General features: G+C 38.5%; 1 protein-coding gene across 1 annotated transcript in view; it reads left to right on the top strand.

Moving 5' to 3' along the window:
* LOC109421709 (uncharacterized) overlaps window positions 1-14,267 on the top strand; it is a 98,834-nt gene extending 84,567 nt beyond the window's left edge. The window contains exons 2-3 of the mRNA XM_062855351.1: window positions 13,002-13,907; window positions 13,971-14,267. Coding sequence (XP_062711335.1) covers window positions 13,161-13,907; window positions 13,971-14,171 — 948 coding nt within the window. The 5' untranslated portion in view covers window positions 13,002-13,160 and the 3' untranslated portion in view covers window positions 14,172-14,267. The remainder of the gene's footprint in view (window positions 1-13,001; window positions 13,908-13,970) is intronic.
* The last annotated feature ends 4,886 nt before the right edge of the window (window positions 14,268-19,153 follow it).

Genomic DNA, 19,153 nt, shown 5'->3' with positions numbered 1-19,153 from the left:
AACTCATCATTTTATTCAAATTTTAAAACTTATATATAATTACAATTTTTTGGTTATTATTTTTTTTTCTCCCCCCACTTAACTTAACTTAAGCGCCTAGCGTCACATTCTCCGCTCTCGCTCTCTTTACTAAAGTACCAACATTCTAGTACTTCGAAAAGCGCGAGAGAGAAAGCTCGCGTCTCTTACTTAGTATCTAATTGGAAGCGGCTAGAATGCTTCCTTATATGAGTCACATGTTTTATTATGTTATACTCCGGTAGTTATGCATTCTTTTTGGCTTACCGTATGCCAACAAGAACAGGTAGAGACCTGCTGAAGCAAACTAGGTCACCCGCTGACCAACTACCGAGTATGATTTGTTTATTTCGCTTTCGCGCATGTCACATATGATGATGCAATAATTTAAATGTACCGTATGTAGGTAGCTACCATCCTAGCTTGAGTCTTGCTCATGATGATGCAAATGATCAGTTAATGAAAGCAAATAACTAATGAATAATGAATGATTAATTAATCAATTAGGCTATGGTTGGTTCACTCCATACAATACTACAGAACAGGGTTTATGTATTCTCTCACACAACGGAAGCTCTTTTTTTTCAGAACACAAGTAAAATCTAAAATTTTACCCTGATCTTTAACCTTCTGATTGAAAACTCACAGTTTCAGAATTAATTTCAGGACGCAGAGAGTAGCTCTTATATTCTATACACTCCAGGTTAAGACTATTAATACAAAACAGTGAATAGAAAAAGAGAAACCGATTTTCTAGAAATAAATCTGTCGATTTTCCATGGAAGTTTTTTAAAAATTACAAAATGGCTAGCAATACCATTTGACATGAGTGAATTGAGATATTTATTGCAAGCTCTCGCGACCCACCAAAAATCATCATCGGCGCGACCCATAGTTTGAGAAACGCTGGAGTAGGATCATAATGGAAGCATATATATGCTTAAATAGCAAATGAACAGATACCCTATCTAATCGAAATTTCTCCAAGGATTCCTTCAGGAATTCCACCAAAGAATGTTTTGCCACTTTCTTCAGGAATTCTTTAGGAATGTCTAGAAGTATCCTTCAATTGACTACTGCAAGGCTAAGATTGCATAAAGGATACCCATCGGGAATTCTACGTGAATCGCTACAAGAATTCCTACGAGATTTTTTCCAAGCATTTCTAAAGTATTTCATCCAAAAAAATCCTTTGAAAATTATCCAAGGATTGTTTCAGAATTTCTTCAAGGATTTTGTAACAAACTCCTGCGAAGGGTTCATCAATTGGATAGAGCATTCCTTGTCCAACCCTCGAGCAGTCGCGTCTTCGACCACCCTCAGCGAAACCACGCTCACGCTGTGTACCACACACTTAATTTGGAATGCCGGGATCTCAGCATTTTCTCAAACTTTCGCCGAGATCCGCACAGCCGAGTGCTCGGCAAATAACAACGTTGCCGAAATCTCAGCCACTTTGACAGTTTATTACTGAGATTCGGGAACTGTTGAGCTGAGAATCAGCCAACAAACGTATTTTTTACTGAGATATCAGTTTTTGAGTTTGCCGAGTAGTCGGCTGTGCGCGAAAAGCCGAGCCCGCGATTTTTTTTAAGTGTGCACATGCGTGTATTTTTAATGGTACTTAGTACACGACGCGACCGCTCCCAGGTTAATTTATTTAACCCTTATGTGTCCGACAGGGTACCCGGGTACCCAGCACCGATTTAAAAAGCACGGTTTAGAAAAAAAAAAAAGCAAAAAGTTTGTCGGACACAAAACGGTTAATAATTTCTCCAGGGATTCTACCGAGAATTACCTTTGAATTTTTTTTCAGGAATAGCTTTAGGAATTTTACCAAGGTTTTATTCTTAAATCTTAAGGAAGTCCTTCAAATTTGCCTTTAGAAATTCTTCCCAAACTTCCTCTAGGATTTTTTTCCAAATATTTCTTTAGTAGTTCATCCAATAAATCCCCTTGCGGTATCTCCAAAGACGCACTTAGAGTTCATTAAAGTATTCTCTTAGAATTTCTTAAAACGATTTCATCAAGCAATCCTCCAAATATTCCATTAGAAATTTCACACACGATTTCTTCAGGTATTTTACAATTAATTTAGTACAAGAAATCCTTCGGCAGTTCTTCCAGGCAAGGATTTCTCCATGTATTTCTATAATTACTCCTGCAAGATTTTTTCGAAGATTCTTACACGAACTCCTCCAAAAAATTCTAGACGAATTGCTCCAGAGGATCCTTTGAGTGTTTTTGCTAGAAACGCTTCAAAATTCCTCCAATATACCTATCAAGGATTCAGAAATTCCTGCATACTTCTGAATACTCCAGAAATTCAATTTGAAAAATATGTAAGAATTCTTTCGAGAATTCTCACTGAAATTCTTCCAAGAAATTCAACTGGAATTCCTTCAATGCATCCTTTAGGTATTCTTCCGAGGTTTCCATCAGGAATTTTTCTATTGATACCTTCAAAGATTTATTCTACGATAGCACCAATTTCGTCCGGGTTTCCTTCAAGAATTATTTCTAACGATTTCATCAAGCATTTGTTCTAAGAAGATTTCCTTCGGAAGTTGCTCTAGCGATTGCTTTGGGAGCTCCTCCAAGCGTGTCTAATGTAATATTCCCAAGAATTCCATAAAGAGTTTCATAAAGATTTCCACAAACGATTCCTTTGGGACTACCCCACATGATTCCGCCTGAAATTGCTGTAGAAAATCGTCTAAGGATTCCTTAGACGGTTTTTTCAAGTCCTCTTTCACAATTCGTTCCAGAATGAATTTAATATTTTTCTCCAAATATTTTTTTCACACTACGTTTCAAAGATTCCTTCAGGGTTTTCTCAAAGTTTTCCTAAAGATAATCCCACAAGGATGAACACATTCATCTCCAAAGGACTCGTGCAAAAATTTCCTCAAGGGGTCCTGCAGAAATTCCTTCAAGGAAATCTGTAGGAATTCTTTCGAAGATTATGTTTTGATTTGCTCCAAAGAATTTGAGAGAAATTCTTTGGGGTTTCCGCCATTGATTCCTTTGAGAAATAATCGAGACGTTTCATAATAAATTCTTTCAAAAATCCCATTGCTTTTAATATTTCTTCACGAATTCTTAACGTAAGGATAGAACTTCTGGCTTAACGTGTGAAAAAAGCTTGGATGCTTTATGTGAACAAACTTGTTTCGACCGCTATCAGAAGAACACAGATTTCTAGAATTCATCAAGTTTTTTTTTGGTAGTAATTCTTGAAGAATATCATCAAAGACACCTGCAAAATCAATGCAATGATACTTTCCGAATACATCTTGGAATTCCTCCAAAAAATCCTGCAATGATTCCTTTGGTAATCCCTCCAAAATTCCTTTAGAAAATCTTCCAAAAATCCATTCCGGTATGGCTTCACGCATGATCTCAGAAACTCATAAAAGATATTTTCCACGAGGACCTCCTGCAAGATTCCTTCTTGGAGAAATCGCTAAAGGTACATCTGAAAGATTCCTTGAAGGACTGGATGACATAATCCTTAATGGACTTTATGAATGAATCCGTAGAGGTATTCCTAAAGAGAGTCTGTCTTGGTTCGTCGTTGCATCGCGTCGTCGTCCTGCGTGCGTGCTTTTAGAGATAAAAAAAACTAGTTTTCGTGCGAGTCGATCATGTGATGCCAGCAGCGGATGACATTTCAGTCTGTCTTAGTTCGTCGTTGCATCGCGTCGTCGTCCTGCGTGCGTGCTCGTCTTCGTACGGGGCGGTTAAGTGTGTTTTTGGAGGCAAAGTGGAAGTGCCGCTTTTTTCATTCGGATCGGCCGCGTCGTCGTCGACAATTTGAATGTGCACATCGCCGTACCCGTGTGTTGTTGTAGCGGTTCAGTGTGATTTCGAGGCCAGTTTGTGGAAGATGCTGCAGCACATACGCACTGGACACTTCGAAGGATGTTTATTGGTGAGCTCGTTCCATTTTATCACAATAATTAATGCTATAGGATGTATAAAATTCTGCACTGGGTTTTGTGTATTTATCTAACAAATATTGAAAAGTTCGTCACGTCATGTGTCGGCGCTGGTTCCAAATGCACATTTAGTTGGTAATAAATATTTTTCTTTCGTTTTTTTGCATGTACACAAAAATTTGAACGGTTCGTCATCTTCAGTGTCGACATTTGTTGTATTTTAGCCCAAATGAATAAATGTTTTGACTCAAGTAAACGTTGCATGAATTTCTGGAAAAAAGAGAGGGTCGGTAAAAGATAGACGGCGAACCATGCGGTAAGATCTTACTGATTTATTTATCCCGTGTTATTTTGTTAATACTTGTAAATCGATCGCGTTCAGCATTGTCTCGCGCGGAAACGCAAACTACAGATGCGTCGGTGTTTAGCATTGTGTTCTCCTTAGTTGCGAATGAATAACTTATGTAGGGTGAGTTTTGAGGCACAATAGATCGCGTTCGTCGTCCAAGGTTTAGAAGGGTATTTCTTCGCGAGCGCATTATTAATCGCGAATCAAAACATTACATTCGTTTACCACGTCGAAATCATCAACACATCTCCATTTCCCCTGTCCAAACTCCTAGTGATTTCTCGTAGTAACGCAGAGAATTCCTCGGTTATTGGCCTAAGCGAGAATCACGTCATCATTTCCTTCCCTATCCTCAATTGACCTGCATTCGGACGCGGCCGGCGCTGGTATTGCTTATTGAAAAGTATTGGGATTGCAGCATTTACACAATGAAGAGAAAGCTAATCCCAAGCATCATCTGTTGGTTCTTTGTGTAAATGCAGTTGTCCTTGCAATAACAGAGGAGCAACCGCGGGCGGTCAATCATGCTCATGCTCATGCTCATGCTCATGCTCATGCTCATGCTCGAATCCGTAGAGGTATTCCTAAAGAAATGCTTGAAGAAATTCCTAAACAAAATCCTTGAAGGTATTCCTGAAGGATTTCTTGAGAAATTTTTAAAGGAATTCCTAAAGAAATGCTTGGAGTAGTTCCTAATAGAATCGTTGTAAGTATTCCTAAATCAATGAATGCTTAGAAGAATTTCTGAAGCAATCCCTGGAAAAAGGACTGAAGATAATCTTGTATCTTCGGAATTTTTGTAGGAGTCCTTAAAGTAACTGCTAGATCAAACGTAAAAGATATCCCCGAAGGAATTCTCGCAGAGATCCTTCAAGAAATACTTGGAAAGAAATGCTTGATGGAATTGTTAGAATACGTTGATTGCACTTATTTTTCATGCGAGAGCAAAAATAATCGACGAACTATTGTTATTACGGTTTTGGCGTGACATATCCCAAGTAACATTTTAAGTTTTGCTCGGCTCTATAAGAGATCTTCATGATCAATTTTACAAAACTTGCAGTAAAACTGATTTATACATCAAAACCTCTTGATAACCTCTGAAGGAGCATCTTCCGGCTAAGTGGACCGCTCTCGGAGAGGTTTTGCAAATCGCATTAAGAGTAGCAATAAAACTGTTTTAAAACCTAGAAGAAAAAATCCATTCTCGAAAAGAGGTTATGATGATTGTTGTTTTTTTTTTCAAAAAAAAAAACCTATGACGGCTCAAGATGCAGAGAAGCTTTTTTGATTGCACATAAAGTTCAGGAGGATACATCATTCGTAAGTGAAAAGCGATCATTTCAAAGTAATATTTTAGTAGTTATTGTGTTGGAAGGCTTATGCGCATTCAATTTTACCAATTTTAATGCCCTTCGAAAAGATAAATATTATCATCTTGGAATGAAATAAATCAATTTGTAATTTAGTAAAACTATCTCGAATCCCAAGAAAACTCAGCTGAGAGAGTTTATTTATGTGGGCATGCTACGGAAATGGCAGAAAACTATCAATTCATTGCTTATTTGAGCAAAATTAACTATTTTCCATTCACGTCAGCTTATTATTCAATATGGCGACGATCATAATTAGCGAAAATTAAACGAAAGCAAGTTTACTTTTATGATGACCGCAATAAACCGAGCAGTGTCGTAGTTTCTGCTTTTCCACCAACAGATGTCGTTACTAATCGAACGGATCGCCATCTGTTGAGAGTTTGAACAGTTTTATTGTGGTAATAATGAATGCCAGAAGGTTTACATATTGGAGAGTTTTGTTTACTCTTGAAATCTGGCTTTATAGATTTCTTCAAGTATACTATGAAACATTAAATCAATGGTTTTCATAAAAGTAGTAATAAAACTGTGAGCTTTAATTATTGCTGAAATAAAACCCTGATAAAAATCAAACAAAACCAATCAGCAATGGAATTGTTACTTGGGATGTTCAGATCTTAATTTTGCACAACAAATTATGCTACCAACACTAATAGTAATGGTAGCTCAAGTGTGAATGGGTGTATTTCATATCTATATATATAAATGTTATGTTGGTTCGACTGTGATAGGAGATCAGAGATAGTTTCGGCTTTGCAGTCTTGTTTTAGTGGAACAAACTATTTAATTTTGTCCGACGTTTCGACACCGGGTTCGGCGTCTTCTTCAGGGAAACTGTAGTATTGATGTTTTATTTAGTGTGATTGTACAATTTTTGATGTTATGTTACTTACAAATTGATGTTGTTCTTTGTCTTAGGGTATGTTTGTTCTGTTACGGTCAGTATTAGGTTTTGGTCGGTACATGTCCTAAAAATGTCATATTGTGTTTAAATTACTAGTAAAGTTATTAAGTTAAGCTTCTTACATTCTGAGATGAATGCCCTCTAGAGTAATATCAAAAAAAAGCTTCTTACATATGGTTGGTAATCTGGTCAATATTTTAAAATTTAATTTTATAGTTTAGTCACTTTTAGTTTTGCTCACTCTGTTTTCGGGCACTATTGATTGTTAAGCTCTTATCATGGACAATGGCGTTACTGATAGGAAGGGGTGGTGTGGATTTTGTTTTTGATAGTGTGTACGATTGATGCATATGTATTGTGCAAATTAAATAGTTTGTTCCACTAAAACAATACTGCAAAGCCGCAACTATCTCTGATATATATACAAATAAAAATGAAATGGTGTTTATATGTCACGAATAGGCTCGGGAATGGGCCAACGGATCTACACCATTCTTTCAGTGTTTCATTCGTGCAGGGCTCCGACGTGTTCGTACGAAAAAATAATTGGGAAAATCGACCGGGAACGCACCGAAAACAAAAAAGTTTAAAATTCCATTTTTCTACAGAGCTGCATGTCAAAAAAAATAGTAGGCAAGCAGAACGACGTTTGCCGGGACAGCTAGTTTCTCAATAAAAATGTTTTCATAAATGCCAGCCGCTACCTTAAGCTAAGTTAACATCTATGTGTGGTCCTGTGGTTAGGATGTCAGGGACGTTTTTATAATGCCAACCCTGGCCCGAGTGAAAGCTTCCTTTGCAACCTTTATTGCGTCTTTTTTAGATCCAGAAACCCATGATTGGATCTCTTGTGGATCTGAGACAGCAATTCCAGTACCTTGGACGCCGATGCTCGACTCAGGGATTGAATCAGGGAAGTGGATCTTTAACAATTCGCTCAGTGTATCGCTAGGCTCTACAGTGAGCGAACCATCCGTATTTCGGAGGCTACCCACACCATTGGAGTGGTCTTTTGTAAGAGTTTTTTGGAGTCTGGCCACTACGGGTGTATTCTCTATGCTTTCACACATTAGAATCCACGATTTCCGTTTGGCTGACCTTATTTCTTTGTTGTAGTTCGTCAGGGCCTTTCTGTATAGGCTTGACACGGTTGAATTCCCTACGCGCAGTTTTCCTATGCTTCTGAAGAGTTTTATTCCACCATGGAACGTCTCTACTCGAACTAATTGATTTAGTTGGACAGCTCTCTTGGTAGGCATTAAGGATTTTGTTTTTAATGGATTTAGACGCATCTTCCAATTGTGTAATGGACTTGATGTGACTTTCTGTGATGTACTCTTCGGATTGTAGAATAGCTGAGTAGGATTCCCAATCAGTTTTCTTAGGATCTTTAAACATTTTTTCTATCGTTAGAAGATGTGTTTGTGGTCTGACATTGATATTTCTTCAGAAACATGCCAGTTTTTTATTTTATCAGAGATAGACCGACTACATAGAGTCAAGTCCAAAACTTCCTGACGAATGAGGTTTTCAAACGTGGGCTTGTCACCAACATTACAAATGTCAATGTTCTTGGAAGAGAGAAACTGTAACAGGTACTCACCTCTGGTGTTTATATTTGTACTTCCCCATACGGTGTGATGTGCATTTGCGTCACACCCTATGACGAAGGGGCTGTTGTGTCGGTGGCTGTAGGCTACGAGCGCAGCTATTTCTGAAAGAGGGATCTCGTCCACGTCACCTGGGAAGTATGCCGAGACCACCAAGATCTCTCTACTCCCTCTAGCGGAAGGTACCTCCATCCTGACCGCTACGATGTCCCTTTTTATGAATTCTGAAATTGGAAAGTATTTACAGTTGTTATGTAATAAAATAGCCGCTCTAGGAGAAAGCTGGCTGTCATCATACCAACTGACATGAGTGTTGTGGAATACCTTGTATTCTGGATTTATTGACCCATGGCTCTTGAATGAGGGCCACGGTTAGATTCTCTTTGGTGAACCTCCGACAGAGCACACCCGTGGCGCTCTCAGCATGGTGGAGGTTCACTTGCAGAACTTTAGTCGCCATTTCCGGGGTTCCCGCTTTTTTCCGGACGACGACTGTCCGGCTTTGAATGATGCGGATCATCAGGATGTCGTTTGATGTTACAGTTTGGGTTGTTTCTCTTCCCTGTAGCGACCTGGCCCGCCAGATTCGCCTCTGTGGTCAAACTGTCGCTTTTTGCACTCCCTTTGCCCTGTTTAGATACCTTTGGTTTGGTACCACTAGAGCAGGGGGTCGCATGTAAGCTTCGAGCTTTTCCTTTAGAGGCGGGCTGACTAGCCTTTATGGTGCTTTTGGGGTGAGATTTACTAACCTCGCCCGAACCGGAGGCTTCCTCAGATTTCTCTTGGGTCGGCCTTCCAGTTAGCCGAACCTTGCCCGAACAGGAGGCCTCCCCGGGTAGAGGTGAATGGCAAACCAAAAACAAAAGAATAACAAATTTTATTGTCATAACTTATTTTGTCATTCATGAGTTCTTCATGAAGAGCTTAAAACAACATGTGAATAGCATAATATGATATCATATCAAATTTTACCATTAAAACAGAATGTTTGAATGGCAAAATGTGTTATTTGTTTGTTTGAAATAAGAGTTAAAATAACAAAAATAATAACAAAATTTTGGTAGCAGAAAAACTTAAAAATAACTTATTTTGCCATTGTAATAACAAAGTAATGGTAAAGCATGCGGAATAAATTGAAGAACAAAATAAGTTATTATTTAGATATTGATAACAAAATAAGACCCAAATTAACTGTTATCGGTGAATAACAAAATATGACATTCTTGAGTTATTGATAACAGAATAAGAACAAATTTAGCTGTTTATGTGGCGATCAAAATAATGGTAGGTTTAGTTGTTCAAATTCAATTTTAAAATAATGGTAGATTCAATTATTATTTCAAAGTAGCAGAAGAAAGGTAAAATGAGCTATTTCTTTTTTATTCTTCAATAAAATTGAAGTTCATCAATCAATGCAAAAACAGTTTTATTTTGTGGAAATTAAAAACTCAAAACGAAGCGAACTTAAAAATCAAATTCACTTTGATGAACATAGCCACCGTTGCCCCGCGATCTACTCTGGCTTCTCCTCAGGTTAAATAACTATTCGCATAACCACTAATATTTTTTCCCTCAGGAAACGGCATGCTCTAAGGTTTTCGCACTGGGACCATGAAACCAATATTGCAAATTGAAAGAAAGTATTATATGAACAAGCTCTGTCAATCTATCAACCACAATGTCAAGTCAACGAACGTGTTGAAGAATGGTTTCATGCACTATGGTCGAAACAACAAGTTATAGCTCGATTCGATCCAAAGATGTTATAGGGTATCGGGATGCTTCGTTGGCATAGTCCCCTCGTTTGGCCTATCTCAACGTTAATCAAAAACTCAAACACACACGCATAACTGGATATCGGAAAAGGTATGCGGCATACAACTGTAACATTTCGTTTCAATTTTAGCACTTTGGAGCATTAAAATTAAATGAAAATGTCACTTTGTTTAGCTTTTGTAGACGCCATGATTCGTCGGCTTAGTGGGTAGTCTATACACATGATCATAAATGGCATGATTCTGGAACATTTCGATCTGACTTTTCAATAACTAAACATTTTATGCGACGGTCAAAGACGCTATTTTGAACTCGCATATTTGTTTTCAACGAATAATACATATTTTACAAATTGAATGACATTTTTTGCACTATGTACCCAAATCTTGGCCCATCAGTAAAGTGACGTCAACAACACCAATAAAGTGACGTCAACAGCATTGCTTGCGTAAGAACCAGAAAAAACGAACAGGAAGAAAGATTTTGTGTACGGTGACTGTAAAAATATAACCCAATAAAAGGGTTGCGTTGTTTTCGTTAATAAATTAAGATAGAACTTTAGTTTAAGTAATTTATTTACAGTTTATTGAAAATTTGGCTCCGAAAATGTAATTCACAAGTAAGATTGGTGAACAAACAGAGAAAATACTTCAGCAGAAATATTGAAAAAATGAGATAATAAGTAGTTCTAGAGCATGGAAAGCAATAGGCCAACGTTGTATCCACTAATAGGCCAATTTTTGTACCATAGACCAACGTTGCATACCATCGCATCGAATCTTTTCAACTTAATTGAGTAAATTCCTAAATATTTTCTTTAGTTTACATCCAATTGGTGAAACATGCTTTGCCTAGAGTCTGTAATATGGACAACATATTATTTCTAGTGCTATTAATTCATGAGTTATGGTCAAAATTGCCAAGGCGGCTTGCAAATTAGGCCAAGGAATGGTACACATACCCTACGTTTTGAATAATAATCTGGTGTTCGACGAAGATGTAGTTGCACGATGATTCAGCGCTCATAGTAAGACACATATTGAGGGTTTAAATCTGTGTACTCAAAGAACATGTCAGACGTATAAATATGACGATTCTTGGATCTTCATGAACGATAACTTTTACCGAATACTGGAAATAGAATCCATTGCGAATCAAACACACAGCTGAGAATCCGGATTTGTTTACTTTTGCGAGATACGTCGAATTGAAAAGTTATGCTTGAAATATGCAATATAATAGTTAATGGTATATTAAGAGTAAAATATGTTATGGTGCCTAATGTTTATAAATAATTTCTCACAATATCAAAATAATGGCAAATTTAGCTAGGAATGTAAATTATGTTATTGTTTTGATATTTTATACAATTCATAATAAAAGGTTCTAAATTGCAAGTTTTACCATGATAGTAATTTTTGTTATATTGATGTGTTATTTAGCATTATTCATGAATAACATATCAATGACAAGATTTGCTATGATTGTATGTTTTGCTATTGATTTGCCATTTTAAGTTTTTCATAATAACAGAAAAATGGCAAAACGAGATATGATGGCAAAACCAGTTATTATTTTGTCCTTTGTTTGCCATTAGCCTCTACCCGGGTTGTTGACCTTTTGCGAGTTTGATGAATTCATCAAATTCATCAAATTCATCGGTTAACCGCAATTTTGGCACTTATCAAGAACAACATAATGACAAAATTTGAATTTTGGATATTCTAATGGTAAATTTTGATATTTGTTTGCAATTACTTTCCATCCAAAAAACTTATAAGTTTTCATTTTGTTATTGGAATAAACAACTAAATATACCCTTCTTTTGGATGGCAAGGGAATAACTAATTTTGATATTGTTCTATTTTCAATAACTCAATAATGGTATATTTAGCAATTCTCAATCTTAACTTTTTTGATCTTGGTTTGCCATTGTAATGTCAAAATTTGACATTCTTTAGTTATTTTACCGTACAATGTCAGTTATTATTTTTGCCCTTTTGTCACTTATTTCAAACAAACCAATGACAAATTTTACCATTCAGTAATTCTTTTTGAATGGTAATACTTGCAATTGTTTTGTAATTCTTTTCTGCCCGGGTCCTCAGATTGCTCTTGGGTCATGAATTTTACTTTTATATCTGTTGTGGTGATTTTCAGTGAAACTGGCAACACTGAATAAATCTAAAGGAGGATGTAAAGAGTAGCTTGAATAGATGAGTTGAGGCGAAAGTCTGGTCGCGAATGGTAGCAGAATACTAGAGTGTAAGTTAACTTTAAGATAAATGTAATACGAATTCAAAATAAATATAATTACTTTACAGCATTGAAGCTGACCAACCTAAAGGCTGCTTTCAGTATCAGTATTGAACCATTGCGGAGATGACCCGCCACAACAATATCGGTACTGAACTTCTTAAAATTGAATTTCGATTGCTAAAACATTTTTTCTTGTAATTTTGGGGCCCCTGTAGGTACAAAGAGTAATCACCAAACATTTAAACTAAACTATCTAAAACACTTGAATAAAGTGTGTACATTTACAATGGTCGATAATAGAACTTTCAATTAGCCGATTCAATTAGCATCAACTTGCTATTTAATTTCATTCAAACTAGTATCAGAAACCTTCCTTGATTTGGAGGCCCCCTGAATTCTGCAGAACTGCACCCTTCGCACCCCCCTTGCTACGCCTCTGGTCACAACAAATGCAGATTGCGACATTTTCATCATTGTTGCGCGATAGAGCGAGCTACACACTTTCTGTGTAAACCGAAATAACAAAACATGCATAAAATAAACTAAGTTTAGCTATGATAGGGCATAGCCATTGACCACATCGGTAGCGTGAGTTTTTCAACTTGGTCGTCCAGTGTTATTGTTGTTTATATTATCAGTTTAATCAACAGCTAAAGACAACAACAACAACAACTAAACAACAAGCACACACAAAAGACTACATACTCATTAACGCTAATCGTGCTTTAAAACTTCTCTCAATCCACACATTCCCGGTTTTCTCTCAAGCTACCCAGAGAGCTTATCACCTTACGACAACAACGGCCAACGGCCCTTATCACCACCGTTAGCTATGTGGTGGCACGAAAACACCGTAAACATAGCTACTGGGTACGTGGTGGACTGCGTGATTCCGCACCGTCCTCCAGTAGTTTACACACAACAACGATGGACGCACTCGAACGGAAACTGATTGCAGAGTTCTTGGCCTCGAATGCCGCCATCCAGGTGCAGGAGAGGTTCAAAAAGCAAGCCGAGCGACTACTAGCTGGAACTGGGAAATACGGTTTGGTTCTGGTGGATAACATCTTTACGGCGGCCACCAGGCAGCAGGTGTACGACTTCTTGGCCAGTATCGTTGACTTGTCGGCGAGTAGGAGCGGTCGTGCGTTGGAGGCAGATCAGCTGTTGGATGTTCGGGCGGAGTTTCTGCTGAAGCTGGTTGATGGGATGGCTGCCTTCCACTTCTCGGTTGTTCCGATGATGCTGGTTTCGATGGAAGCTGATCGAAGGTATTGCTTGAAGGAGTCGATTGTGGTTAAGGTGATCAGCAGAGTCGGGGACATAAGCTACATGGATCTGGACGGACGATGTTCTACGCAGCTGGAGCAGGTCACGCAGAACACTAAGCTTCCGTTTGGAGTTCTGTGCTACTTGGAGCCGGACAGTGTACTGGACGCGGAGAGTCACCGTCTGGCTATGAAGTGTAAAGTTGTGGGCCGACAGTTGATGGTTCAGAGCGTTGCAGATGGACTGCTGACGGCATTCAATATTGTTGGCAGTTTGGGACTGATTGTCGCTTCTGGCTTCTGGGTTATAGCAATTGGACTGCTGACCGCTGGGAGTAGCTTTTATCTGGTAATGAGAGGTGTAATCGAATTCCTCAAGGTCCGTCGCCATGGTCCATTACGTGGGGTATGAATGACAAAGTGGAAGGAATAAGATTCTGAAGAACTAACATTTTTTTTCGAATTTCAGCAACGATGTACAACGTTCAACATAATGCTGCTTACGGTGTTCAACCTCGCATCACTCGTGTTCGTCAGCCTTCCGTATAGCATTGGGACGATAGCACTGAGAGGGTCATCTAAGTTTTTCCTAGTGCTTTGTGCATTCGTCGATCTTTGGTGGTTGGTAATGTGGCGTCCCATGCACACGAGAGGTTGGGTGGACGTATGAAGATGGTACAATATAATAATGTTATTCTCTTTATATAGGTAGAAATACAGCCATTCCATATAATATCGATATTTGTAGTTCATCGAAAATAATTAGGCCCGTATTTATTTTATTTCTTCGTTGGGGTGACCATTTTCAGGATTCGGTGGTCCTAAATATCAAGAATCACCGAGTAACCAGCTCATGAGCATTGGCGTAGCTAGAGGGAAGTGGGGGGCTCAGGATCCGCCAGCCACCCCCAGAAATTTTCCATGACTTACTATATGTAAATTGAAAAAAAAATCTGAAAAACACTGTCTTATTGACAAATATAGACATTTATTTGGTAATATGTGTTTGAATTGATAATTATTAGAGACTATTCTCAACTTTTCACATATTACAAGATCATTGACCAAAATGGTCTATGTTTTTTACTTTGTTAGTTTTGTTTGAAAATATGATAAAACCAAAATTATATAAGTAGCAATGCTTTGTACAACTTCTTTTTTAAATCGCCGAGAAATAATAATTTCAAAAGGAATTATTTGAAAAACCTCTGAATTTTCTAGCAGAATTACTGTAAAATATTAGTCCTGTTCAACGACGTAGGTTGCTTGAACTTGCTGCATCCTGCTCTTACCCGTTTGTTGACAAATGGGTAAGAGCAGGATGCTGCAACTTCGAGCAAGTTCAACCTGCGTCGTTGAACAGGACTACTGTTAAGTGCTTTCTTGTGGACGTCAAGTATCATGGGAAAAAAACTGGTAGAATTTGCCATGTGTAATTCCTGAAGTTTTTGAAACCCTAGAGAAAGTAGATGTCACATAATAAGAAAAAAGCCCATTAAGCTGAAGCGTAAACGCGAGTGTATCTATTAAAACCATACTGAAGGTGATTTCTAGTCGGTCACAATAAATTCCCTTGACTTTCTTGGGTATCGAGTATTTGCGCCTCGTCCAAACAATGCACAAATTCAAATGGTCATTGAGGAAGTTATAGTATCTTTAAAAGTTCTGATTAAACTCTAAGCTCGTTATCCAGACCTTATCCTAGTTTCGAAGTTACGCCAAAAAGAATAAGAAGACAAGGGCGTAGCCAGCTTTTTTCTACACAAATCAGCATGGTGCTGGTAGCGGTGGCCAATATCTAGAAGATTGAGGATTTTTCTTTACTCGTGCATTGTTTCTTTTGTTTTGTTTTTTTTTTTGTTAATATCTACAAAACTATCGTAACAAATCATACCTGAACTCTTTCGAAAATTACAAACTGTTTTTAGGACTAACTGGAGATTTTTGTACAATTATTTATCCAATTTGTCTATGCTTATTAGCAATCTTGGAATAGCCTGGATCTTGAAGAATTTTTTGGAGGTATTTCCGGAGAACTTTCGAATGATGGAATTCTTGTAAAAATCCTGGAATTCACCTGACGGAATTTCTGGACGAATAGATAGAATGTAATCTCAAAAAGAACTGTCCGGAAGAATTTAAAAACGACATCCTAGAGGAATTCGTGATACATTTTCTAGAGAAGTTTCGGGAGAAAGCCCTGCGAGTGTTCCGAAAGAGTCTTCTCTGGGTGAGTTCCTGGAGAATTTCTTGGAGAAATGTCTCAAAGCGCTTCTAGCATGTTAGTACGTACCTACTTGTATGTTTGAAGTAAGTCACAGTGACTGTAAAAGAGTAGCAGGATATATTCCTGAAAGAATCGCAGGAAAAATTTCCGAAGAAACTCCTTTGCAGGAACTGCATGGGGTATTCTTGAAGGAATTCATGGATGGGTTCCTGAATAAATCTGTGGGTGAACAGCTTAAAGATTTCTCGGAGATAATTGTGAAAGGATTCCTGGATGACTTCATGGAGGATTTCCTGACTCCTGCATCCTTCCAAAACTATCTTGAAGAATTTCAATACAAATCGCTGGGGGAATTCCTCTAGAAATCCTACAATCTGGAGGGAATCTTGGGTGAATCCCTGGAAAAGATTATTTGAAATTTCTGACCGAGCCCCTGAATAAATTTTTGAAATGACCCCGAGAGAAATTTCTGAAGGAATCACTACATGAATTCCTGGAGCAATCCCTGAGAGATCTTCCGTAGCAATCTCTGAAGAAAATCCTGGAGGAATTTCAGAAAGTATACCTGGAGGATTCCCTGGATGAATTCCTGGAGGAATCCTTAGAGCAATAATGGGAGGAATCCCTGTAGAAATTTCTGAAAAAATCGCTAGAGGAATCCCGGGAGCAATTCCTAGACAAATTTCTGGAGGAATTACAGGACGAATTCCTGGAGAAATCCCTGGATGAATTCTTGGAGAAATCCCAGGAGGAATTCCCTGAAATTCCTGGATAAATTCCTGGAGGAAACCCTGGAAGAATTCCCGGAAGAATCCCTGGAAAAATTTCAGGAAATTCTTCAGGAATCCCTGTAAAAAATTCTAATGGATTTTCTGGAGGAATTCCTGGATCAATTTCTGGAGAAATTCCTGGAGGAATTCCTGGATAAAATCCTGGATGAATGGCTGGGGGAATACCTTAAATAATTCCTGGATAGATTCCAAGAGGAATTCCTGTGGTAATTCATATTGCAATTCTTAAAGGTTTTCCTAGAGGAGTCCGTGAATGAAATCCTGGGGAAAAGCCTGAATGAATCTCTGGAAGAGTCCATATAGAAATCTCTGGGATAACTCCAGGAGGAATGCCTGGAGGTGATCCTAAAAGAATACCTAGAGGAATTCCTAGAGCACTCCCTAGAGGCTTGCCTAGAGGAATTCCTGAAGGAATGCTTGGAGGAACCCCTGGAGGAATTCCTGGATCAGTTTCAGGAAAATTCCTGAAGAAATACCTGGTGTAATTTCTGGAGGTATTCTTGGTGTAATTCCTGAAGAAGTTCCTGGAGAAATGCCTGGATGGAATCCTGCATGAATGGCTGGTGGAATACCTTAAATAATTCCTGGATAAATTCCAACAGGAATGGTGAAATTCTTAAAGGTATTCCTAGAGGAGTCCGTGAATGAAATCCTGGAGAAAAGCCTGAATGAATCTCTGGAGGAATCCATATAGAAATCTCTGGAGTAACTCCAGGAGGAATGTCTGGAGGTAATCCTAGAGCAACCCCTAAAGGCTTGCCTAGAGGAATTCCTGAAGGAATGCCTGGAGGAACCCCTGGAGGAATTCCTGGATCAATTTCAGGAAAAAAAAATCCTGTAGAAATACCTGGGGTAATTTCTGGAGGTATTCTTGGTGGAATTCCTGGAGAAGTCCCTGAAGAAATGCCTGGATGGAATCCTGGAGAAATGCCTGGATGAATCCCTGGAGGAAACTCTATAAAAATCCCTGTACGTATTCCTAAAAAAATCCTAGAGCTATCCCTAGAAGATTTCCTGAAGGAATGCCTGGGGGAACCCGTGGAGGCATGCCTGTAAAAATTCCTGGAGGAATCTCTAGAGAAATTCCTTGAGAAATCTCCAGAGGAATTCCTGTAGGAATCTCTGCATAAATTCCATGAGGAATCCCTAGAGAAATCCCTGGAGGATTTTCTTGAAGAATCTCTGAAGAACTTTCAAGAAGAAACCCTGATGGAACTCCTGGAGGAATCCCTGGTAGTATCTCTAGAGGAATTCCTTGAGGTATCTCTAAAAAAACCCCTGAAGGAATTCCTGTAGAAATCCCTGGAGAAATTCCTGCAGGTATGTCTGCAGTAAACCCTGTAGGAATCCCTGGAGGAATTTCATAACGTATACCCGGAGGAATCATTTGAGCGATTATGGAAGGAATCCCTGGAGAAATTTCTCAAGAAATCGCTAAAGGAATTCCTGCAGGAATCCCTAGATAAATTCTTGGAGAAATCCCTGGAAGAACTCTGGGAGAAATTCTTGAAGCAATTTCTAGAGGAATCTCTGGAGGAAATCCTGTAGAAACTTCTGGACAAATTTCTGGCGGAATCCCCGGGGAAATTTCTGACGAAATCCCTGGATGAATCCGTGGAGGAATTCCTGGAGAAATTCCTAGAGGATTTCCTGCAGAAATTATTTATTTATTTTTTTAGCTTTCTATTTTGTAAGAGGGAAAAGCCCCTTCGAGTGATTTACATCTTACACGTTAAAATCGTTCTCAAAAAGGCACAAAACCTCTTAATCTTTTCAAAGCACATCATTATAAACATTCCTGCACTGCCGTAATTCTGCAAAGTGACGTAAGCGCCATTCAAAATATCGATATTTTTTGGTATATTATATTTAATATCTGGTGTAAAAATATCGCTGTGGTATGTCTGCCGTATTAGAATGCAAGATCTAGTCGTAATCTATCATCTATGGAAAGAAACTTAGATGATTAACCAACGATTTCTGCATAATAACCAAAAAATGAGCCAAAACTATCAATGTCGCTTACGTCACTTTGCAGAATTACGGCAGTGCAGAAATACCTGGATGAACTCCTGGAGCAACCCCTGGAAGAAATCTTGAAGAAATTCCTAGAGGATTTCCTAGAGGAATTCTGGGAGGAATACCTGGAGAAATTTCTGAAGAAACCTCTTGAGAAATCCGGAAGGTATCCTTAGGGAGTTTTGTAGAGAAATTCTTGGAAAAATCTCTGTGGGAATTCTTGGAAAACCCCCTGAAGGAATTCCTTGAAAATTCCTGGAGGAATCTCTGGAGGAATCCCTGGAGGAGAAATTCCTGGTTAAATTCCTGGAGGAAACACTTGAAGAATTCCCGCAGGAACCCCTGGAAAAATTCCTGAAGGAATTCTTTAACAAATTACCGAAAAAGTTTCTGAAAGAATCCCTGGAGAACTTCTTGGAGAAATTCCAGGAGGAATTGCTGTAGGAATTTCCAAAGGATCTACTGGATCAATTTCTGGATAAATTAGTGGGGTAATTCCTGGTGATTTCTTGAGGAATCCTGGAACAGTTCCTGAAGAAATTTCGAGAGGAAGGAATCGCTGGAGGAATCCCCTTATAAATTACTCTAAACTTTTGAGCTTCTTGCTCCTTTATG

The sequence above is a fragment of the Aedes albopictus genome, chromosome 3, assembly GCF_035046485.1.
Source record: "Aedes albopictus strain Foshan chromosome 3, AalbF5, whole genome shotgun sequence".
Classification (NCBI taxonomy): Eukaryota; Metazoa; Arthropoda; class Insecta; order Diptera; family Culicidae; genus Aedes; species Aedes albopictus.
This window is presented reverse-complemented; position numbering and strand designations above follow the sequence as displayed.